The sequence below is a fragment of the Echiichthys vipera genome (assembly GCF_963691815.1).
Source record: "Echiichthys vipera genome assembly, chromosome: X".
Classification (NCBI taxonomy): Eukaryota; Metazoa; Chordata; class Actinopteri; order Perciformes; family Trachinidae; genus Echiichthys; species Echiichthys vipera.
Genome location: NC_139825.1, coordinates 251,742 through 276,507, shown reverse-complemented (window position 1 = coordinate 276,507; position 24,766 = coordinate 251,742). Strand labels below are relative to the sequence as shown.

Sequence of the window (24,766 nt, the reverse complement as noted above, 5' to 3'; positions counted from 1 at the left end):
CTCAAGCCATTTGGGACAGTGTGAGTCTGTTGGGCATTGGAGGTGTCGAAGGGCAAGCAGGAGGTGAGCTAAACCTGTTGAAAAAGTGTTTATACTGGTTATTTCTATCCAGGCTCCCAGATGTATGCCTTACTTTCCCCTTTAATCCCTGTGGTGTGCTTCATTCTTGCCCACAAATCACTCACACTGTTCTGTTGGAGTTGGACTTCAGCTTTCTCCTGTAGTTGTCCTTGCACTTCCTCAGCATCTCTTCTCCTCTCTGTCTCCTGACCTGAAAGCCCTCTTCTTCTTGTTCAGGAGTGTCTTCAGGTCACAGGGTTTGTTATTGGAGAAGCAGTGAACAGTCCGGGCTGTCATGGTGGTGTCCTAGCAGAGTAGAATATATTCCGTAATGCAGTCAATCATTTTATTAATACTACTTTATTACACGGATAATAATATGCAAGTTTGTGTGGTCAATCCCTGCATTTTATGGTCTGTTATTCCTGTATAGCAGACCGTTATTTTGTAAAACGGATCATTGCTAATAAATATAGATGTTTCTCAGTTCATTTGACCTGATTCAGGTGTTAGTTTCACTGGCTGCAGTAGCTGCAGTAGACTGCAGGTGGCACATGTGAGCAGTGAGTGTACAGACAGGCAATGGGAGAAACAAAATGAAAAGATTTTGGGAACGAATCACAGCACTCTTATCAAATCATCTGCTGGACTTTTACAGTATACTTACACATTACAGAGGATTTATTTCATAGTGGACATTTTTTTTTAACAATAGATGGGACCAGTCCCAGCCTGGGCAGTTGCATACATGAACTGAGGAATGGGAGGTGAAACATCTTCTTAGACAATTAACCAAGTCCAGTTGCTTTTGACTGAAATTGCTTTGGGGATAACGATGACCTGGACAAATGAGAACATTCACAGGCTTACCATAGATCATCTGTGTATAGCTGCCTGCAGCAGGCAGACCTATTATACTAGTGAAGCAGAAGCTAATTACATGTGACATGAGTGAGGTGAACCTCATATGCAGATATTAAAATCCCTGTCGTTGTTTTGTGACTTAGAAACATACAACTAAAGAAAACAATGCTTTACTACTTTTACATATCAAAATTGAATATGTTTCGGTTAACATGGAAGCATAGTTAACCGGCGGGTCTCGTTTCAAAAAGTGTTAGGGAAAAAACCAGCCGATCCAGCCGATCCCTCGAGTGGTGTGCCGGTCAATAAAGTGTCTCAAAGCGACCCATCATGTCAGAATATGAAAACACACATACCAGTTTTTCTTTCATTTATTCTGTTTACACAGGGACCGGATTGATCCTTTTGCCTTCAAGTTCCAGTTCAAGAACGTGGAATACTCTTCAGGCCGCAACAAGACCTTCCTGTGTTACCTGGTGGATAAAGGGAACACAGTTGACGGGCTACTAAGGGGCTATCTGGAGGATGAACATACTGGGCCTCATGCGGAGGAGGCCTTCTTCATAGACTGCCTGATGCACTACGACCCTGCACTCAAATACACAGTTACCTGGTACGTACCTCTTAAATTTTCTGATGGTATGTGGTATTAAGAATCTGGAAAATTCAAAAATATCTAGCAGTCCAGGCAATATTTTCCCTGTTATTTCCATCACCGTTTTTTTTATGAATGCACAAATACACCTGATAGTATTGTGGAGTCAAATAACATTCACAACAACCCACTTGTGTCTAAACATAATCTAAACTGTAAACTGAAAAATGTGACAATATATAAAATACATAACATTTGTTTATGGTTATACATCATGTAACCATACTTGCGTAAACTATACCAATAATACAACCCCATTTCCCAAAAAATGTGGGACAACGTATGCAATGCATATAATGCACTGATACAATGCTGATTGCTTTGGAAAATAAATATTTCTCTTCTGTCACCTTCCTCTCAGGTATGTGTCTTCCAGTCCATGCTCTGCTTGTGCATTAAAGATAGCTGAAGTGTTAAAGGCCAGGAAAAACTTAAAACTGAGCATCATTGCTGCTCGGCTGTTTGAGTGGGAGGAAACAGAGCTCCAGGCTGGACTGAAGGCCCTACATGCTGCTGGCTGTAAGCTGAGGGTGATGAAGCCTCTAGACTTCTCCTACACCTGGGACACGTTCGTGGAGAACGAGGAGCAACCTCTGAACTTGTGGGAGGACTGCAAAGAAAACTATGAGTTTTACCATGAGAAACTGGCTGAAATTCTACAGTGACCACAGTAAGTGAAATGAAAGACTAGACCACCCTCACCCAAAAAAAAACAGAAACCTTAATGATTGATTGTGCAAGCAAACATCCCATAAAAACATTTTTGATTAGGTGGTGACTTCTAGTTGCTGTAGTAACTATCGCAGGAGCAAACAAGAAATTCAAGCTGAGATGGTATATGAACCCTAAACTCTGTGTAATCAGAATCAGAAGTACTTAAATAATCCCAGGGGGAAATTGTTGTTTTTTTAAAAATATTATACGGACAACATATACTAGAAAAACTCAAATTTAAATTTACAGAAATTAATATTTACAGTAGTGAAATATATACAGGATCAAAAATACCAGACTAATGTGCAAAATGACAGATTGTCTGTGGTTGAGTCTGATTTGCAGACAGGAAGTGACAGGCTCTCCAAGGGATGCATTGCATAATTGAATGACCACAGGCAGGAAAGATTTCCTGTGGCGCTCTGTGGTGCATCCGGGTGCGAAGAGTCTTCTGCTGAAGGTGCTCCTCTGCTGGGCCAGTGTGTGTCGTAAAGAGGGTTTGAGACATTGTCCAGGATAGACCGGAACCTGGACAGCATCCTCCTCTCTGCCACGCCGTCAGGGTGTCCAGCTCCTCCTCCACGACGTCACCAGCCCTCCTGATCAGTTTGTTCAGTCTGTCGGTGTCTGCAACCTTCAGCCCACTGCCCCAGCATGTGACAGCGAAGAACATTGCACTGGCCATAACAGACTCATGAAACATCCTCAGCATCGTCCGGCAGATGTTAAAGGACCTCAGCCTCCTCAGGAAGAATAGTCGACTTTGGCCCTTTTTGTAGACAGCCCCTGTGTTTCTAGTCCAGTTCAACTTATTATTAAAGTACACCCCCGGGTACTTATACTCCTCTACAGTGTCCACAGGGACCCCCTGGATAGAGACAGGGGACATAGGTGTTTTTACCCTCCTCAGATCAACTATGAGCTCCTTTATTTTAGTCACGTTGTGCTGCAGATGATTCAGCTCACTCCAAGCAACAAAGTTTCCCACAATAATCCTGTACTCACTTTAATCCCCCTTTCCAATGCAGCCAACTTTTGCTGAGTCATCAGAAAACTGAAGGTGGCAGGACTCAATAGTAGTACTATAGTAGCAATAGTTGAAGTCTGAGGTGAAGAGGGTGAAGAGAAAGGGAGAGGGGACAGTCCCCTGTGTGTTGCTGACCACCCTGTCAGACACACAGTTCTGTAGGCGTACATACTGTGGTCTGCCCATCATTTAATCCACAATCCAGGACACGATGGGGGCCTCCACCTGCATCACAGCCATCTTCTCATCCAGTAGAGCCGGACGGATGGTGTTGAATGCACTGGAGAAATCTAAGAACATGACTCTCACAGTGCTCGCAAGCTTGTCCAGATGACTGTAGACTCTGTTCAGCAGGTAGGTGATGCAGTCCTCAACACCCAGGTGGGGCTGGTAAGCGAACTGTAGCGGATCAGTAAAGGGCCTGACCATAGGCCTAAGCTGCTCCAGGACCAGTCCCTCCATGGTCTTCATGATATAGGAAGTCAGGGCCACCAGTCTGTAGTCCTGAGGTCCACAGGGACGCAACGTCTTTGGCACAGGCAAGAGGCAGGATGTCTTCCACAGCTCAGGGACTTTCTGTAGGTGCAGGCTCAGGCTGAAGACTTGATTCAGTACTCCACACAGCTGGGGGGCATAGGCTTTAAGCACCCTGGGAAATATGCCATCAGGGCCTGCAGCTTTCCCAGAGTGGAGTCTCGTCAGCTGTCCTCTCACCAGTCTGTCTTTTCTCTCTTTCTCTCTCCTTTTCTTCCTCCCCAACCGGTCAAGACAGATGGCCGTCCTCCATAGAGCTGGGTCTGTCTGACGTTCCTGCCTGTTATGGGGAAGGTTTTCGTTGCCACCGTACTCTATGGGGGAATTGCTGGGTCTATGTAAAACATAAATAAGTCATAGAGTGTGGTCTATACCTAGTCTGTAAAGTAGACTCACGGAGCAAAAAAAAGAAAAAGTGCAAAGTATCGTTTGATCAGACATGTCTTTAGATAATACTAGCTGATTTTAAAGTCAATAGTCATAAATCCCTAGGAGGAGTTTGTTGTACAACACGGGCAAATGTTCAAAAATGACCACAAAATTCAAAATCTCCGACTTCCTGTTGACTTTAGCATATTGCTCCAGAGACTTTTGTGTGCGTTTTTTTCATCAATCCTGGGGGGAAGGGCTGTAATTTAATGTTTGCCAATAGCGGTGTTATCTTTGTGAGTCAATATTGCGATGTAGGTGTGACTCTGGACATGTATGATACATTTGGTGAAAATTGGACAATGTATGGGCAGGTTTCATCAACTTCATCTTTTTTGCCGATAAGGCTGAATTTGGTTTCACGCCATGCCCACAAGGTGCAGTGAATACTCAAAGTTTTCAGTATAATTTGATCAGACATCTGTTTAGATGGTACTGATCTATTTTTGAAGTTGGTCATGTTAAATCTCTAGTAGGAGTTTGTCAAACTATAAGGACATGTAAAAACATGTTACTTCCTGTCGCCAGCAGGGGGCAATATTGTGGTCAATATTAAGATGGGGTTATGTTCAGGGCCGGATAGAAATTTGAGGGAGATCAGACAAAGTTTCCAGTATTGTTTGATCATACATGTGTTTAGATGGTTTCTAATCAATTTTGAAGTTGATCGTGTTAAATATCTAGGAGGAGTTTGTTAAAGTATGACATGCAAAAGTGGGAAGATGGCCATACAATTCAAAATGGCCACCTGTTTAGTTTAGGGTATTGCTCCAAGAGGCTTTTTTTGTACAGCTGGATGAGTTGTATATGCCTACCAGTTTTCAGAAATTTACAATAATCTGGTAGTCAGGGCTGTTTTCTAGGGGGTGCTAGCGAGTTAATTTGCCACGCCCATTTCTGAAAACAATGAAATAAGTAAATTTTCACCAAGACTGAATTATTTGTGAATTTTAGTGAGTTTTTGATAATAATAAAACCTTCAAAGAGGCAATTCAAGAAAAGTATAATAATAATATTAATTCCTTCAATTTCAATAGGGTCTTCTTTGGCCGGAGTTTTGTCGGTGCTCGGGCCCTAATTAAAGCTGCAAGCGGGATGAATGGGCCCTCGCACTCGCCGCACGTCAAGGGAGCTTGCCAGACCCTGGTGTGCACGGCTGTGCACCGTGGGATGCTGCACGGAGGACCCATCTCTATCTATAGTGTGTACAAAATGCGCTTTGTTTTGCTCTGTACCAAGTGTAAAACGCACATTGAAAGTTTTCTGTAAATGGGATAAAATTGGGCAGATCAGGCTGGCTTCCTGTTGCCAGTAGTTGGCGCTCTCATCATGTCTGGAAAAATTGGTGGAGTTTGGACAATGTATGGTGAAGTTAGAGCGACATCCTGTTTCAGGGCGAGAAGCACAAAATGGCCACAATGCCATTAAGCAACATGCCATCATTGTGGGTCAATATTCATGTGTAGGTGTGTTCAGGCCACGACTCTTGTCATCCATGAGACATTAGGTGCAGATTGGATAATGCATGACCAAGTTACAGTGACTTCCTCTTTGAAGGTGAAAGGTCAAAGTTCAGTGCCAAGTCACGGCGACACACAGCAAAAAAAAAAAGACAATATATGCCAAGCATTGTTTTCTCAGGCATGTCTTTAGATGATACTGGAGGATTTTGAAGTCGATCATGTTCATCCCTAGGAGGAGTTGGTTACGAAAAGTGCAAAAGTGCAGAAATGGGCATAAAATTAAAAATGGCCTATATCCTGTTGACCTTAGCTCCAAGAGGCTTGTCGATGTGTTTTGTATGCCTACTGCCATCTGTCTTGACCAGTTGGGGAGGAAGAAAAGGAGAGAGAAAGAGAGAAAAGACACACAGATGGACAGAGAGAGACAGGCAGACACACTTCCAGAGATTCAAGCAAAGCCTAACAGTAACTATAATAATATTTATAGTAATGTAAATATAACGTATATGTTAAGACAGTTAATACAACAGAATAGTAGAAACAAGCACAGCTAAGGTGACAGAATATGAAAATGATAATAATTATGGTGGCAAACATGATCAATGATGAGTAGTGGCAATAGCAGCTACGATACAGCTACAAATTTTATAGTTTATTAAACTAGTGATAGTATATATGAGTAACAGGGATAATAGCAGCAGGAACCGTCATGTAGGACCACGGCAGCAGGCACCACCACGATCAGCAGAGACCTGCGAGACGACAAAGCACAAACAGCTCCGGGGAAGAAGCTGAATTAGTAACATGCATTGATGAGACATGAATGGTACAGACAGAGAGGAGAGAAGCTCAGAGTATCAGGAAAAGTATTATCCCCGGCAGACTAGGCCTATAGCAGCATAATTAAGCAGAATAAAGTCTTATCGTTAGCCCTAGCTATAAGCTTTATCAAAAAGGAAAGTTTTAAGGTTACTCTTAAATAAGGGGACAGTGTCTGCCTCCCGAATAACATTTGGGAGTTTGTTCCACAGGAGAGGAGCTTGGTAGCTGAAGGCTCTGCCTCCACTTCTACTTTTGGAGACTCTAGGAACGACGAGTAGCCCTGCATTCTCAGAGCGCAGAGATCTAGTTGGGTGATGCGATACTATGAGCTCTCTAAGATACGACGGAGCCTGACCAATAAGAGCTTTGTATGTAAGGAGAAGGATTTTAAATTCTATTCTAGATTTTACAGGTAGCCAGTGCAGAGAAGCTAATACAGGAGAAATATGTTATCTTCTATTTGTTTTACTTAGTATACGAGCTGCAGAATTTTGGACCAACGAGTAGACGTTGAGGGCCAATCAGGATCTGGAGACCACCCTTCGCTGTGTCTGCGCTGGTAATCCTTCGTCGTGGTCTTCTCAGTTGTCCTGGGTGGAATACTCCCACAGCCCCCTCACCTGTTCCGCCACTGGTATGTCACCTTTCGAGGCCTCGTTAGGTTACTTACCTCCTCTCTTTCCTGCCCAGGAGTCCAAGATTGCAGCTTCCTCAGTCCAATATCACGTCCGGAGGGTCCGTCGGATCCGGAGAGAGGTCCGGGTGTGTTGCTCCGCACGGCAGAACAGAACCAAAAGATGGCGGATCGCTGTCACGTCCCAGCCCCTAAGTACAGACCTGCTCAAAAGGTTTGGTTGAACTCACAGGACATCCCTATAAATGTCACCTCCAAGAAGCTCACCCCCCGTTTCATTGGTCCCTTCGAGGTCGAGGCTGTGATTAATCCTAGTGCAGATGGACTCAAGCTCCCTGCATCTCTAAGGATCCATCCCACATTCCAGGTCTCAAAGTTGCCTGTGACCACCAGCACGCTTTGCCCGCCTACCATCCCCCCTCTACCTCCCTGGACCGAGGATGGCCATCCGGTGTTCACGGTCAGTTCTGTCCTGGACGTGCGATGCAGAGGGTGTGGCTTCCAGTACCTGGTCGATTGGGAAGGATATGGCTCTGAGGAGAGGAGTTGGGTCTCCCGGTCCCTGATTCTTGACCCGTCTCTCATCAGGGATTTCTACCGATTGTTTCCCTCTGTCTGTGGTTCCCTGTGTCTCCCCTCTCTGCGTTTTGTCTGTTGGAGACAGGAGGCGTGGTTCCGGACAAGCTGATCTCAATTCCACTAATCACCTCCCCAGCAGTATAAGAAGCCAGAAGTGGGACACATTCGGCGCCAGATCGTTACATCATCTATGTGGTATTGTGTTTCATTCGTTGGCTCCACTTTGTGCTTTGAGATAGATATGTTTCTGTTCCGTGTTCTCGATGTTCATTGTTTCTTTTTGTTTAGTTACCCGTGATCGTCTACCCCTGTTTGCATCCCAGTCTGCTTGCCTACCACCCGCTCATGTTTTTCCTGTGATCGCCTCGCTGTCGTTTGTTTCTTCACCTACACTGGACACGCTCTGGAGAGCTACACCTTCACCTGGACCTCACTCCTTTTTCCCCTGCTTCCTGGACACTTTTGTACATAGTTATTTCATTAAAGACTCGTTTAAACCTGACTCTGTTTCTGTCTACATTTGGGTCCCAGGTCTCTGTGTTGTTCCCAGTACCGTTCATGACACACTTCCTTTTTCACAGCAAAGGATGGTCGCCACGACAACATCATTTGATGAAAAGGTGGCGCTATGGCGCAATGCTCGGACTCATTACCAGAACGCAGCTGAGCTAACAGCTCGGAAACCTGCTAACTGTCCTTCACGGTTACACACAATAACAACATATCGTACACAGCATGGCAAAAACATGCCTCAGTACCATTAAACTCACCAAAATAGTTCAGAAAGTTTGGGGGAAACATTCCGTCGCCATTCAGTCGCTCCCGTGACCGGTTTCACTTACACCAGGTAAATATCTCTTCACACTCACTTTCTAATGTCAGTTCAGTCACAACTTCACAAAACATAATCATCACATTTGGTTGCCGAACAAGGACACTTTGCTCCGCAGCTGCATGAGGTTTCTGCTCCCCCCCCCCCCCCCCCCCCTTTTTCCTTCTCTCTGTCCATCAACTTCTCACGCACCCAAGCTGCAGGTGATGCATTCAAGTAAGTTCATTAATTCCACTACCGGATGAGAAACAACCATGATGCAATGAAAGGGCTCTGTAAATAACAGTACAATAAAACTAACGAGGGTTACACTTAGCAAAAAAAGAACACAATTATGTGTTTGCTTTAATGAAGTGAGGCAATTAATCAGTGTATTGTTTTGAATTTACATAAAGTTTGTTTTAAAAACTCAAAACTTTCTTTCTCTCTGTTGTCACAGGAATCCAGTTGGGAATGTGTGCACCTTCGACCATCACCATTACTTATTTGCAGATGATTCAGGCTGATAATGTTGTTGATTGATACATATTTATAGTGCATATGAATCTATTGGTGGAGAAACTGTGTGTGTATACCTTTTGTTCCATGGTGAAAGACCCACCCCACAAACATCTGACAGTAATCCCCACATCTCGTTTCCACTCTGGGATTGCCATAGTTTTAGACATTAGTGCTTTGCACCACTTGTTGGATATGGTTTTGTTTATTTTTTGCAAATTACTTGCACACAGAAATGTGTATGGGGTGCTAGACTATTTCCAGCTTTAAGAGGTAAATGGTAAAAGAGAAAGACAGAGTATGTTCACATTAAGGGCATGCCATTTATGTAGAAGATAGCTACATGATTGTATTTCTCCACATTCAGCATCTGAGCTTCTGTCATCTCTGACTTTCATCAGCAGGTGAGGATACACCTACTTTAGTGTGGGGCTGCCTGGACTGTCAGATGTACCACTCTGCTGAATTTGGCTTCTACTATGGCTGCATTGTACCTTTAGTCTTCTGCTCAGAACTATGTACAATGTGACAGTTTAAAAAAAAAACGGACACATTTTACCTTGCTGGATTGACCTGTTTTGGGAGACTTGACTGACAGCCTTTCAAGAAAATTCATTATTATTTAATTAGATTCTAGTGCATATTGCAAATAACTATGAGATTTCTCTAACTACCAGAATCCAACTTACACACATTAGACTTGGGGCTATCCCTGGGGCACTTGGGCTTAGCTATCATTTTTGTTATTACATCAAAAAAGGAGCATATAATTTGTTTAGATCCAAATAATATATCTGTATTTGCCTTCTGTCTCCTGTTTGTTCTGTTCTTTCATTAATAAACAAATTTCAATAGTCTATTGCTGTTTCTTCTGTTCACGCTCCACAACATAATTCTCAAACAGCTAACCAAATCAATCACAGTCTTGGCAGTTTTACCTTCAAGTTTTTACTTCAAGTCAACTTTATTGATATAGTACATTTTATTAATTTTGGATAGTCAAAGAGGAAATTATGGATATCTGGAATATTTTATCACTTTGGATGGATACAATTGGATTGTAGATATCTGAAATGGAAGTTTTTCCTAGTAAGAATTGTATTGCAGATGTTCAGAACGTTCATTCTAGATATCTAAAATGAAATTGTGGCTATCTAGAATTAAATGCCCAACACACATGAATGGCAAAAGTGATGTCATTAGTACGAATGATGTTGTGGATATCTGGAATTTTCTTTTTGACTAGGACAATTTGAATCACAGATATCTGCAATACATATCCAGTCTAGCTATTATAGTGTGTTTCCGATGTAAAATCATCCCATGGTCTTTTTGACACTTGCATCAAATAAGTCATCGAGACAGCCAGACGTGGCTAACACTGACTAGCTCAGGGCAGTACGGCGAAGGCATTACAACAGCTTTTTTAACCACTAATACGGCTCAAAATAACAACAATATTCTGCAGTAGCATTATGAGTCTCTACAGATAGAAGGAAGCAAAAACAATGGAGTTAGTGAGCCCATTCAAGTCGATTCAAGTCAATTACCAAATGCAATCAGAAAGGAAAGAGCCCATTGATGATTTCTTCCAGCAAAACACAAAAACTTTGTGGTTTGCGGCAGTTTATTGAAATATAAGTTGACCGTCTGAGGTCTTTTACTTTTGTAAATTCCCCTTTTAAGGTTACTTACATATAACATAATACCCAAGTATTTTATTTTGAAATGTTCAGAACAAAGTCAGCTTTATGTATAGTGAGGTCCAAATTTGTCCTAGAGAAATGTGATTATTTGGCCCAAATGCTGAAAATGTAATTCTTCTTTTTCAAATTCTTCATATCTCTTATGAAGATATACCTTTACTCATGTGGATGAACTGTTTTGGTGCTTGAAATGAGTTGAAAAAAAAGTCTTAGGTTCTCAAAAGTAGTGTAATATATGTATAAAATAGTAGACACATGTAAAATGAATGTATGAAATGGAATTTTGTCAATATCGCTTTTTGATTTTAAAAAAGTGCTGTCTCTCTCTCTCTCTCTTTTCACCATGAGATTAAATGGGCCTTTATACTACATATCTAGCTGTATAGGATCTGTGCAAATGAAGAAAAATAACATTACAAATGTTTCTCTACCAAACCAAATATTTATTATGTACAAAAAAATACACAATTTACAATATTTACATAATGTGCATGTTTTTATGCTTCATATATTCAACTGTGCCATGTGCTGGTGAGGTGGTGATGGCTGTGGTGCAGGCACAGGTACAGGTAGAGATGAAAAGGATGATGTGTTACTGTTGGCAGACAGAAAATGATTTCTGTTACATTCAATATAAAAACCACATACAAATAAAGAAATGCAATTCTATGAAAGACAGTTTCATCTACACAGAACAGTGTGCTGAACTAGCCGCCAAAACAAATCTATTCATCTAGACCAGGGGTGTCAAACTGGTCCAGTAAAGGTTCGCTGTGGCTGAAGGTTTTCATTCCAAACCAAGCAAGAACACACCTGATCCAACAAATCAACTGTGTGAATACAATTCAGGTGATAGAATAAATCGTGTCAGGTGTGTTCTTGCTTGGTTGGATTTAAAACCTGCAGCCACAGCAGCCCTTAACTGGATCAGTTTGACACAGAAGCTCACTAGTTAATAATATAAAACTAAATAACTATTACAGAGTAGTACTTTACTAATGGACAGTCAATTTTGTCAAACAAAGTTCCTGACTATTTATACACAAACCAATTTATGAATTGCGCACAGGAACAGACTTTTTCAAATGGATCTCTATTGTTCCTCTCTGTCGAAGGAATCAACCCTCTCGGCCAGAAATGCCAAAATCCTCGTCACGGCTTGGCCAAATCAATTCCAGAATGTATGGTAAATATAGAGATGTTATTTTGTTCAGGCAAGGGGTCTTTTCATAACTCAAAAATATAGTGAAGATTGATGTATGCTAAATTTCTCTTCACCAGAGGAACATAGCAGGGTTTGAGGTGAACCAGATTGTGATCTGACCTGCCCAGAGGGGGAAGAGAAGAGGAGATGTATGCATTCTTAATGTTAGCATACATCAGGTCAAGATCCTCTTCTCTCTGGTAGGGCAGCTCACGTACTGTTGTAAGTCCGGCAGAACTCTATCCAAAGTGACGTGGTTAAAGTATCCCGACATGATGATGAGGGCACTGGGGTGTTGAGTCTGGAGTCTGGAGATGGTGGTGTGTATGATGCTGCAGGCAGATGTCGGGTTTGCAGAGGGAGGGATGTACAGAACAACAGTGATAACATGCGGGATCTCTCTAGGCAGATGGTATGGACGGCGTCCAACGGCCAGCAGTTCAGCTGGAGACGTTCTGGTCCATGATGTCCCTGTGCAGCCATGTCTCCGTGAAACACATCAGACTGCACTCACCGTGCTCCAGGTGGCTCCGCTTTAGCGCTGTCAGTTCATCCATTTTGTTGTAGAGAGACCGTACATTGCCCATAACAACAGAGTGGAGACAGGGCTTAAATCTTCTTCTCTACATACGCCCATCCCGTCTCGACCCTCCTCTATTGCCCCGACTTTGTTTCCCATCTCTGCGTCCCTAGTGTGTTTTTCTCTAGAGTTTGGGTGGAATCTTAGGTGGTCTAGCCGCTATGCCAGCCGGCATTAGCACAATCAGCTGTTCTCTGGAATAAACAAAGGAAGCATGTCCCGGTGGAAGCGGCATTGATAAAAACAGCACAAAAAGAAACACGAAAAGTAGCGAAAGTAACCTGATTGTAGAGGGCAGAACTTCACAGAAGTTAGGGTGAAGAAACAGAACGAACAAAAGAGAATTAAAGTTAGAAAAAAAAAAGCAAACTCAAAGACCGGAGTAGTAACAGGCAGCATGGAACTTTCGCGCATATGCACTAAGGATGACAATCTAACGGGTTCTGACTTTAATTCATTACCCGTTCTCTTGGAAGGGAATCTACTGAGTGGATGTCCCTGTCCGTCAGATAATCAGTCATAAGACACAAGTCCAACCCAATCACCAGCTCACCAAGCTGAAGCTCCATCCTTGCCTCATTTATTTGTTTGGCCAGAGTTCTGGCTAGCACAATTCTCAATATGGGTATGATTCAACAAAATAACAGTAATTCTGATTGACACTATCAATGCCAGTAATGCTACTTTAGCTTATTATGGCTTCTTTTACTCCTCTTTCAAACCAGCTGTCCTCTCTGTCCAGGATGTGAATATTGTTGTCATCAAAGGAGTGGGCATTCTCCTTGAGATGTAAGTGGACAGCATTGTCCAGGCCTGAAGAGTTAGCTCTCAGATTACAATTGCAGATTACAGAAACCGCCTACGGTTTAGTCTGAGATGCGAACAACAAAGGCTTACACCAACCTATGCTTAGCCAATGCTTGCATTCCACAATGAGATGGCATAGAGTGGAGAGAATCATAGAAAAGGCTCAAAACCAACTCCTAAATAAGCAAATAAGACAGGTCAATTTCACTGTCGAAGGGCTAAAAGAGAAAGCGGACCTCTCTCTACAGAAACTGTCAACAATTTTACCTGTATCTATTGTGGAGAAAGTTGTGGATTTCACCCAGAAAGCCCAACTATGTCAACACAACAAGAGCAAAGAAAGACTAACCAAGAAATTTCACAATTTACATTCCCGGAATATTGACAAAAACACAGAAATACTCACTTGGAGGCAAAAACTGACACGCCGGCGCAGAAAGAAACACATAACAGATGGGTAAAGAATTTGTCAGACGGAGATTTTACTCACCCAGAGAAAGAGGTCTTAGCCAAGGGCTTGAACTTTGCCATGACACCAAAAGAGTTACCCATAGTGGAGTTGATTAAATCTTAAGAATCTGCTAAAAAGAAAAAAAACCTAATTGGAACTATGGCTGAACAGCTAAGGTTAAATGTGTCAGCAACATTGTCCCAAGCTAAGGTCCCCCCGTCCAACCTCACCGTTGAGGAGAGAAAAGCAGTAACAGCACTGAGCAAAAACCACATCATCACAATTCTTCCAGCAGACAAGGGTAGATGCACAGTTGTTCTCAATACAACTGATTACCAGTCAAAGATCTCTGCACTACTCAGTGACTCTAACACTCACAAAACTCTGAAACGAGACTCTACCAGCGGTTACAAAAAGAAGGTTATAAAGTGTCTACAGCAACTACAAAAAGAAAGGGTCATTGACAAATCACAATATTAGAGGCTTTATCCCCAGGACTCAACCCCCTGCTGATATGGACTCCCAAAATCCATAAAGAAGGTTCCATTGTCAGCAGCATAAACTCGGTCACTTACAACCTTGCCAAGCACATAGCCACTATCCTGGCACCACTGGTGGGCAACCTCATCCAAAGCTCCATAGACTTTGTGAACAAAGTCTGAGACTAAAAAATTGTTCCAGAACCATGGTATCCTACAACGTGACTTCCTTGTTTACCTGTATTCCAACCATGGAGGCTCTGGTCACAGTAAGATAGCGGCTAACACAGGACAACTCCTTACACAACCAAACAAATCTCAAACCAGACCCCAGTTTAATGGCACTTTTTACAGACAAAAACACGGCTATGCCATGAGTTCACCAGTATCCATTTTTGTGGCAAATCTATACATGGAGGAGGTTAACTACGTCACGTAAAGAAATGTTACTTTTAGTTAGCACTCCTGTTCTAGATATGAATATGTCTTTAGCAGCAGGTTATGTACCACAGTCTTTTAAAGTAGCTGTAATCAAACCTCTTCTTAAAAAGCCCAGTCTTGATCCAGAGGTTCTAGCAAACTACAGACCTATATCTAACCTTCCTTTTCTCTCTAAGATCCTCGAGAAATTAGTCACCAATCAGCTGTGTGACTTTTTACATAACAATGAGTTATTTGAGGACTTCAAGCCAGGTTTTAGAGTGAATCATAGCACGGAGACAGCACTGGTAAAAATTACTAATGACCTCCTAATAACTTCAGACAAAGGACTTGTGTCTGCACTTGTTTTACTGGATCTTAGTGCTGCCTTCAACACTACTGACCATCGCATCCTGCAAAAGAGACTGGGGCATCTAATTGGCAATAAAGAAACCGCATTAAGCTGGTTTAAGTCTTATTCATCAGATCGATCTCAGTCTGTACATGTTAACGACAAATCCTCCATACACACTAAAGTCAGTCAGAGTTCCACAGGGTTCTGTCCTTAGATCGATGCTATCCACCTTATATATGCTTCTCTTACGAAATATTATTTGGAAGCACTCCAGAAATTTTCATTGTCATGCTGATGATAGCCAATTATATTTATCGATCAAACCAGAAGAAACCGATCAGTTAGCTAAACTTCAAATGTGCATTAAGGAAATAAAAAGCTGGATGACCTGCAATTTAAACTCAGATAAAACTTTAGTTATTGTACTTGGCCCCGAAGGCCTCCGAAACTCAAGATCTAAAGATATTGTTATTCTGTATGATGTTGTGTTGTCCTCCAGCACCACAGTAAAGAATCTCTGTGTTATTTCTGATTAGGATATGTCCTTCAGTTCTCATATAAAACTAACAACAAGGACTGCATATTTTCACCTGCGTAATATTGAGAAAATTAGGAACGTTGTGCCTCAGAAAGAAGCAGTCCATGCATTTGTTACTTCTAGGCTGGACTATTGCAACTCCTTATTATCAGGCTGCTCCAATAAGTCTGTTAAGAGTCTCGAGTTGGTCCAAAATGCTGCAGCTTGAGTACTAACTAAAACAAATGAGAGAACATATTTCTGGGAGGCAGAGCCTTTAGCTACCAAGCTCCTCTCCTGTGGAACCAACTCCCAAGTGTTGTTCTGGAGGCAGACACGTCCCCATATTTAAGAGTAAACTTAAAACTTTCCTCTTTGATAAAGCAAGCCCTTAGCTATGCTGTTATTGGCATTCAATTTCTCTTAGAACCTGCATGTAAATGGCCTAAGTTGATTTTGTTATGCTTAATTACGCTGCTATAGACTTAGTCTGCGGGGGGATAATACTTTTCTGTCTTTGTTTCTGTCTTTGTCTCTCTCTTTCAACCTGTCTGTCTTTTCTCTCTCCTTTTTTCCTCCCCAACTGGTCAAGACAGTTCCTGCCTGTTATAGGGAAGATTTTTGTTGCCGCCGTACTCAATGGGGGAATTGTTGGATCTATGTAAATCATAAATAAGTCATAGAGTGTGGTCTATACCTACTCTGTAAAGTTAAAGTAAAAATTGAATTGAATCGAATTAAACAGAGGAGAAGGTCTGATACACCACTTATCTCCAATTTACAATGCTGCATCCATTCCCAGGAGATTGAACAATCTAACCTCAAAGAACAACTGTTCACAAATGGCCTCCTGTGACTCCAACGACTGTCGTTAAACCCAGTAGAGCACTAACTGTTGTGATTCTGGACAGTCTCTGCCTTCTCCTCTTTAATCGTTGTCTCCCTCTGTCTGTGTTTTTCTGTATGTGCTTTTCTTTTTCTGGTGTTGAGTTTGTTTTCCTGGCAGGTGATCCCTGTTAGCATTGATCACCTGCCAGTCTGTATATAATCCGGTACTGAGCCTCACTCAGTGCCGGATCATACCCTCTTCATACCCTGATGTCTCCCATTCATCGTGTGAGTTTGTATCTAGTTCTTCGTGTTTTTTCCTTTGTGTTAGTCCACCTTTTTGTAAAATAAGTTTTATTAAATTTGTTAATACCGTCTCCTGAGTTCCGTGTCTGCATTTGGGTCTCCCCCGTGTATTCTCCGTCGCCAATCATGACACTAACTAAGTCGAAACCAACTTCACTTGGAGCACAAAGGGTTCCATTGACTCCATCGGCCCTGTGAAAGGTTTATTACTTGGATCTTCACACCAGGTAGTTGGACCAGTCCCAGCCTGGTCAGATGCGTACATGAACTGATGAAGCCCCTTGGATTAGAGGTGAAACGTCTTCCTAGACAAATAACCAAGTCCAATTGCTTTTGACTGAAATTGATTATCTATCTCATCTGTGTGTGGCTCTGGAACATATTGCATCCGTACCCTATGCCCTGTGTCTGTGGACCGCTCATCCCCAATTAAGTTGCATACTCCTTCATATATTACCTGTGCTGTATGGTGGAAGAACGTTAATTAACATTTTGCCACCACACATCCAATAGCTATCCGCAACCGCATATGTTTGTTCACTCAACACATGTAACATGGGCAATTTCATAGTTATGTTGCGACACGTTTAATCTATTGGGCCAGGATTTTTATGCCACACTGGTCTACTCTGAAAAAGAGGAATCATGTTAGCATGTGGAAACCAATATAATAACTATGTTGTTTCACAATTTACAGTTGCATTCCCATGCACTCCAAACCAGTTTCTACTCGTGTTTGAAAATCCTCCACTGACAAAACATTTGTAATCCGCCAGTGTATATACTTTATAATCTCTGGGGGGCTCGCTCTGGGATGTTGTAATTTGAAAATCTGCACATGCCTCTTGAATCTTAAAAATTGGTTTTGGTAGGTGATGTATATGTTGTGATCCATAAATTAACCTACAATGGATACCCCAAATGGGCAACCTGAAAATTCTAGGTGCTCCAGCTATGGGGTTGAAGTTACCTTCTCAACACTCCTTCTGTTGTGCCTTGGCACACTCCTGGAAGTTATATTTCTCAGGAACTACCATTGGGAGAGTAGTTGGGGCTCCCGCGATAACACACTCACACTCTCACTTGATGTCATTTGTCTATCTGTGTACCATGCCTACTTATACTAGCTAATGTGTGAGGGTTAAAGCCCCTTGGATTCATTCTGAGTCTATCCCACTGACCAAGCTGATCAAGCTCAGTTGTTTGGCCTGCAGGTGTAGTGGTGACCTGAGTCTTAGGAACTACAGTTTTCAAAACATTGGTCTTAGTTAAAGAGTGCTCTGGGTTCTGTTGTGGAAATGGATTTCTTCAATAAAGATCAACAAACAGGATCTGCTTTTTCTCCGTGGTTTATTTTGACAAAGTGTTTTCCTCTGCAGACAAAAATACGTTCACCCCTGCCTCCTCACTGTTCCCAGAGTATAGCAGGAATGACACAGAGCCAAATCGCGCTCCGTCTTTTAAAAGAATAGATAGCACGAGCTAAGCCTCGGTTGGGTGACGTCTTTAGACCAAACAAAACATGCCTCAGACATTCCAATTCTGAACATTCTGAACCTCTCTCATCACAAGGTCTCTAACACAGAGTGCAGATGCACACATATGCCAGTATACCATCATGAGGCAGTTATTTGCGGTATCCATTAAGAAGGTTAGACAGAGGAGACACTTAACTGTGTCTGACCTGACAAAACTATGATTATGAATTACAAATATCCAAAATTCCCACAACAGTTCCTTATTAGGGGAATGGATGTGGTACTTGTCTTTAGAGTAGGCACAGTGGAAGGAAGCTCTAAACCTCTACTTATGCTTATGTGTGATTGGACCTCAGCATCTAAGATCTGTTCCATCCACATTATATATGTTCCTGAGATTTCAGTTTTGGTTGGACTATTAATCTTATCAATAAGTAATTTCTGAACTAACACCTTAATTGGGCCTTGTTTATTAGCTTGTCCCTCCTCATGCCCCCACCCAAGTTTGTTATCCCTTGCTGTTTCTAGTTCCTCTAAAAGTTATATCTCCTGCACACTTTCCTGTATTATCTACACTCATGAAATCCAAAACATTTTTTTTATTGGGGTCCATTATAGCTTCATTGATCTCTAAGACCCACTTACCCCTGCTTACCTGCACCACCAACCCATACTGCTCAAGCTGTCATGTTTCTTCCCCATTCAAGCGATGATTTCTCCATTCACTGCCCCCCGCTTCTTTTTTATACCTCCCTTGTGTTTTTTGGGAAACTCAATTTCCTTGCGGGAGTCATCCCAAAGGGATCAATAGAAGACAAGTCTAAGTATTTTAGGATTATTGCTCGACAGATCAAACTATCTGTTAGGTCGTGGGTTGGAATATATTTCCTTACTTTACCAGCTGTATCCTGTGCTATTCTCTCTTTTAACATTACGTTGGATCCTACATTTTTATGAGACTGCCGTTGAGCTACCTCTTCAGGCTGTGGTGTCTGTTTTACTAAGTTTTACTGGAATTACCTCATCCTCTTCGTGTTTTAATGGGGCGATAGACAGGGTGGTTTGTCTATGGGGAAGCATTGCATAGAATGAGGTTTTCAGACCACCTTCCCCTCTACGAACTATTACATGGTACATCACCCTGGGGGTCCACCGTGGCTCAAATTTAACTTCAATATTCGACTTGTCAACAGTCTTATGTATCTTAACCTTGAAACGTATCTGTCCCCCACAAGTCTTCCTCCTGTTTGTCAGTTATATAAACTCCACACACTCTTATTGACTACTATCGTTATGATGTTCCTTTTGATCAGCTGCTGCCCGCGCCCTGGTGCAGTGGTTCAGATGTTACCATGCTGTGCTCCCCTCCATCTGGAGCTCCGCTGGTGTTGCTCAAACCATGGTGTATGGATCCTCCTTTCACGGCTCATGCTACTTCTTCTGGAAGATCTCTATGCACACCTGGTCTCCTGGTACTACCAGTCTCAGGATCTCTGACTCAGAGTCTCTGGTACCCTGTTGTTTTCCCACAAATAGAAAAAACTATATACACCAGTTAATTGCTTCTTACATCATATGTAAATTCATATGTTCTCCAAACTTGCAGTGGTTGAGAGGTTAAGTGCTCAGCCTGTTAACATGCAGTGTTCAGTATATACTTCTGTTAGGTTTCATGCGAAAGCTTATAAGTACAAACAGCAAAGACAAAACAGATCTTATTATTCTAAGTTTGTTGGTTAACTTTAACACCTTAACTCTGCACATCGAGGAACTTTTTGTTATGTCTGTGATATTATCTCCCTAGTTACTTTGTGTAAATGTTGTTTAAATAAATGCATTATCTAGATTAATTTCATAAGGTATCTCAAGCATACTAGATGTTTGAACCTTTGACATTAGAATTGATTTTTTTTTATTTTTCACTCATTATTTAAAGCCCAAATCTCACATTGTTCTATTTACTGTTCTCATTCTCTCCACCCTCTCACAGTAATTTATCCTGTGTGAATCAGGAAATAGCATGGTTAACAATAACATTATTTTCTAATTTACCTTCACCCTCCTCAGCTGCTTAATGCTATATCAATTTATTAGCCCTAGTGATGTCAATGATGTCAAAATAGTCACCTTACTTTCTAACGTCACCTACTGTCACTACATGCGTCCTGTAATAAGTCCTGTAATAATCTATAGGTGTAGCATGTACAACATGAGCACAGAACTGTCGATGAGGCATTGACGTCAATTCTACAACATCTTCCACTCTGGTTTGTACTGGACCTGGCAACGCGTCCACAACTGAGGTTCTGAACAAACTCATCAACAGTGGGCTATTTTCAGTTTTTTTTCAGAGTTTTTTCCTAAAATACTATAGGTCTGTTGCGTAAGATCAAAGGCTAGAATATAGTTCAATTAAATTCACTATTTATTTAAATTGTTAAATCTAAATGTTACTATTAGTTATGCTATTAGCATATAGTTTTTTTCCCATTTGGACCAAATTAGCTATTACTTTGCCTTGCTGCACTTCCTGGTCTCACTGTCTGTGGCTCTTAGCTCCGCCCCTGCTGTCTAGCAGGCTCTCACTTCCTCTAGTCTCCATATATGCTTGTGAACTGCCATGTAAAACGTCTCTCGCTTTATATTGTAAGAACAGGCTGCCATGAACCCTGTTCTATCTGTCTAACGTCTCACTAACCCAGAATAAGACTTCAGAATGGCTATCTTACTCAATTCACTTCTCACAGTGTATAAAAATTAGAGCATACTATATATCAAGCTTCAAAGCAACATTACACACAGATTATGTACAGAGGCATCATGCACTTTTCTTAGCAATTCTGAATTCAGCACAACACAGTCTGTGTTGTGCTGAAACTCAACCCACTCTACACAGTCCGATGCACGGAACACATTTATACAATAAAATACACAGCACACTAGACACACACAACACAAACCATACTGGACTGCTCCAGCTAAAGCAAATACAACACTATTATATAGATTATCTAAGATTATACTGCAATAATATTATTACTTCAAGGCCATAGTGCGTTTATACAATATACAATAGTATAATCGTACAATCGTTTTCTTTTTTTCTCTCATTCACTCACACAAGCACGCGCGTACGAGCCAGCCAGATTTTTTCACTCTCTCAGTCCTGCTTGTTCAACACACGTTCGCACATGCATGCGCAAAAAGCCCCCACCATTCCACTCTGTGTTCTGCTCTGTTTTCCTTTTTTACCCAAGAGAGCAATCTTCACTCACACACACACATACACACACAATGGTTTGCTATCCTTTTTCCTGTCTCTCAAACTCCCAGACTTCAGTCAGTCTTTTTCACATGGATTTTTTAGCTTACATTTCCAGTTACTTTGTTTTACTCCTCTAAGTATACTTAACTCTGACTTTTCACTTTTTATTAACGTCTAAATGTTCAAAGTTCCGGCATCAAGGCAAAGGACGCCAACAGACAGAACAAACTGATTAGGAAGGCAGAGTCTGTTGTTGGCTCCAAGCTTGTCACCCTGGGGGAGGTGATGGAGGACAGGATGCTGGCAGAACTGCCAGCAATCATGGACAATCCCTCTCACCCCCTCCACAAGACACTTGACAAGCTGAAGAGCAGCTTCAGCAACAGACTGATCCAACTCTGCTGCTCTAAGGAACGTTACAGTAAATCGTTCCTACCAACGGCAATAAGACTTTTCCATTCTGTCAGAGCCTCAATCACCTACCTGGATTAAATCAGATCTGTAAATTCTTGGACATTCTCTGTCCACATATTCATAGTATAGTATTTTTTAGTATCAGTATGTATACTATACCCATACTATATATCCCAGACATATAATTAGTATTTTTATTTTACCATCATCTTGCCACTGCACATTTCTATTAATTTCTCTTGCTTTATATTGTGCTTGTTTGTTTCGCCCATGTTCTGTTCTGTGTTTCTACTTATGTATTCATTCATTCATTCATCTTCAACCGCTTGTCCCTGTTGGGGTTGGGGGGGGCTGGAGCCGATCTCAGCTGACATCGGGCGTGAGGCGGGGTACACCCAGTCTATCCCAGGGCACATAGAGACAAACAGAGACAGACAACCATTCACACCTACAGGCAAATTAGAGTCATCAATTAACCTAACACAAGCATATCTTTGGAATGCGGGAGGAAACCGGAGAATCCGGATGAAACCCACATGGACAAGGGGAGAACATGCAAACTCCACACAGAAGGGCCCCAGCCGGGATTCGAACCAGAATCTCGCTGTGAGGCGACAGTGCTAACCACCACATTACCGTGTCCCGGATATTATTAAACATCCTCCCCAATATACTCTCTAACTTTAATATGTCTGCTCTATACGCAGCTATATCAGTTCAGTTGTATTCCTGTATAGTATTTATAATATTCTCATAATTTATTGCTCCTAGAGACTACGATGTACTGTTCAGATTTGTGTATCAATATCACAGATAAGACTGTTTTCTTACAGTTGATTAAATGCTCTATTTTGTACACTCCTCTTTGTCTAGTGAATACATGTACTCACATATATATTATAGACCATCATAAACAATTTCTTTTCACTTAATGAGCGTCCTGTGTAAAGTCCGGTCTTTGTTTAGACTATTTCGAGCAACAAGCTAACATTTACGAAGCTGTGTCTCAACCTTGAGAATTGCAGTCTCCCTGGCTCAGATACACAGATCTGGCCTTTTTCCTTGTGACTCTTTCCGAGGGTCACCTTTGGGAAAGGAAATAATTCTTACTGTTTAGCGCTCTAACACTTCACTGAACTGTATTATTTTTCGTCTTAGAAAACACAGCTGTGGACATCCTGAGACTTCCTGTCTCTGGTAACATACAGTATGTTAATAAACATGCATACATCAAGTACACAAATCCCTTGTCTCAGTTACCTCACCAAGCATTAACCCTCGGAGGTCGATGCCTGTGCCAGTGCGTCCTAGTGATGTTTTTTCACTGTTTATAACAATATCTTAGCTATTATACAGCATTCAAACGTGATCTATATATTGCCAGAGATGGCAGACTCTCCTCTTCCACATTCTTTTTAATTCAATTCAATTCAATTTTATTTATAGTGCCAAATCATAACAAAAGTTATCTCAGGACACTTTACAAACTAGGTAAAGACCACACTCTATGACTTAGTTATGATAAACATAGACCCAACAATTCCCCCATAGAGTACGGTGGCAACGAAAACCTTCCCTATTACAGGCAGGAATGTCAGACAGACCCAGCTCTGTGGAGGACGGCCATCTGTCTTCAAGATTCAAGATTCAAGATTCAAGAAGCTTTATTTATCCCGAGGGAAATTATTATGCAAAAGTTTCAATACAAAGGTGGGAAAGGGTCGGAGTAACAATAAGCATAAAAACATAAATCAAATCAAAATAAAGCTGACATCAAATAAATCAAGCAATTAACTAAGTGTGACAGAGTGCAACAGACATTGTGGTTAAGCGTAGGTATATACAATATACAACAATACGCACTGTGCAGTTTAGCAGCAGATTGAAATGAAATAAGTACAAACTAAATAAGTGAGAAGGAGCGATAAGTTATAAGTGTTAAAAATGTAGCAGCATTTCCTACAGAACTAAGTGACAGTATGGCACAGTGGAGTGTAGCAGCATTTCATACTGAAGTAAGTTACAGTAAGTTACAGTAAACCACAGTGAAATGTAGCAGCATGTCCTAAAGCACAGTAAGTGTAGCAGCAGATAGTTACAGTACCACAAAATAAAGTGAAGTAGTGGTGATATAAAGTAACAGTGTAAAGTGTAGCAGCAGTAGTTACAGTAGCACTAAATAAAGTGTTGTAGTGGTGATGTAAAGTGACAGTGTAAAGTGGAGCAGCATCTTTTCAGACACCGCCACCAAAGAGTCCAGTTTGACCCGCAGGACGGAGCCAGCCTTCCTGATGATCTTACCGATCCTCTTGGCGTCTGCTGCCCTCAGTCTGCTGCCCCAGCACACAACAGCAAAGAAGATGGCACTGGCTACCACCGACTGATAGAACATCCTCAGCATGGTGTTACATACATTGAAGGACCGGAGCCTCCTCAGGAAATAGAGACGACTCTGGCCCTTCTTGTAAACAGCCTCAGTGTTCTTGGACAAGTCCAGTTTGTTGTCCAGGTATACTCCAAGGTATTTGTAATCCTGGACAACATCCACAGTCACGCCGTTGATGGAGATGGGTGTGGGGGCAGATTCACTCCTGGGGAAATCCACCACTAGCTCCTTAGTCTTGGTGGCGTTTAGAACCAGGTGATTAGCTGCACACCAGTTGACGAAGGAGTCCACAACACCCCTGTATTCCTCCTCCTTTCCCTCACTGACACAGCCAACAATTGCAGAATCGTCAGCAAAATTCTGCAGGTGGCAGGACTCAGAGAGGAACTGAAAGTCTGATGTGTACAGGGTGAACAGAAATGGGGAAAGAATAGTTCCCTGTGGAGCTCCAGTGCTGCT

General features: G+C 41.8%; 1 protein-coding gene across 1 annotated transcript in view; it reads left to right on the top strand.

The window, feature by feature from the left end:
- Nucleotides 1-9,946, top strand: part of apobec2a (apolipoprotein B mRNA editing enzyme, catalytic polypeptide-like 2a) — a 30,213-nt gene extending 20,267 nt beyond the window's left edge. Inside the window, exons 2-4 of the mRNA XM_083939020.1 lie at nt 1,313-1,537; nt 1,941-2,249; nt 9,053-9,946. Coding sequence (XP_083795146.1) covers nt 1,313-1,537; nt 1,941-2,244 — 529 coding nt within the window. The 3' untranslated portion in view covers nt 2,245-2,249; nt 9,053-9,946. The remainder of the gene's footprint in view (nt 1-1,312; nt 1,538-1,940; nt 2,250-9,052) is intronic.
- Nucleotides 9,947-24,766: the final 14,820 nt, after the last annotated feature.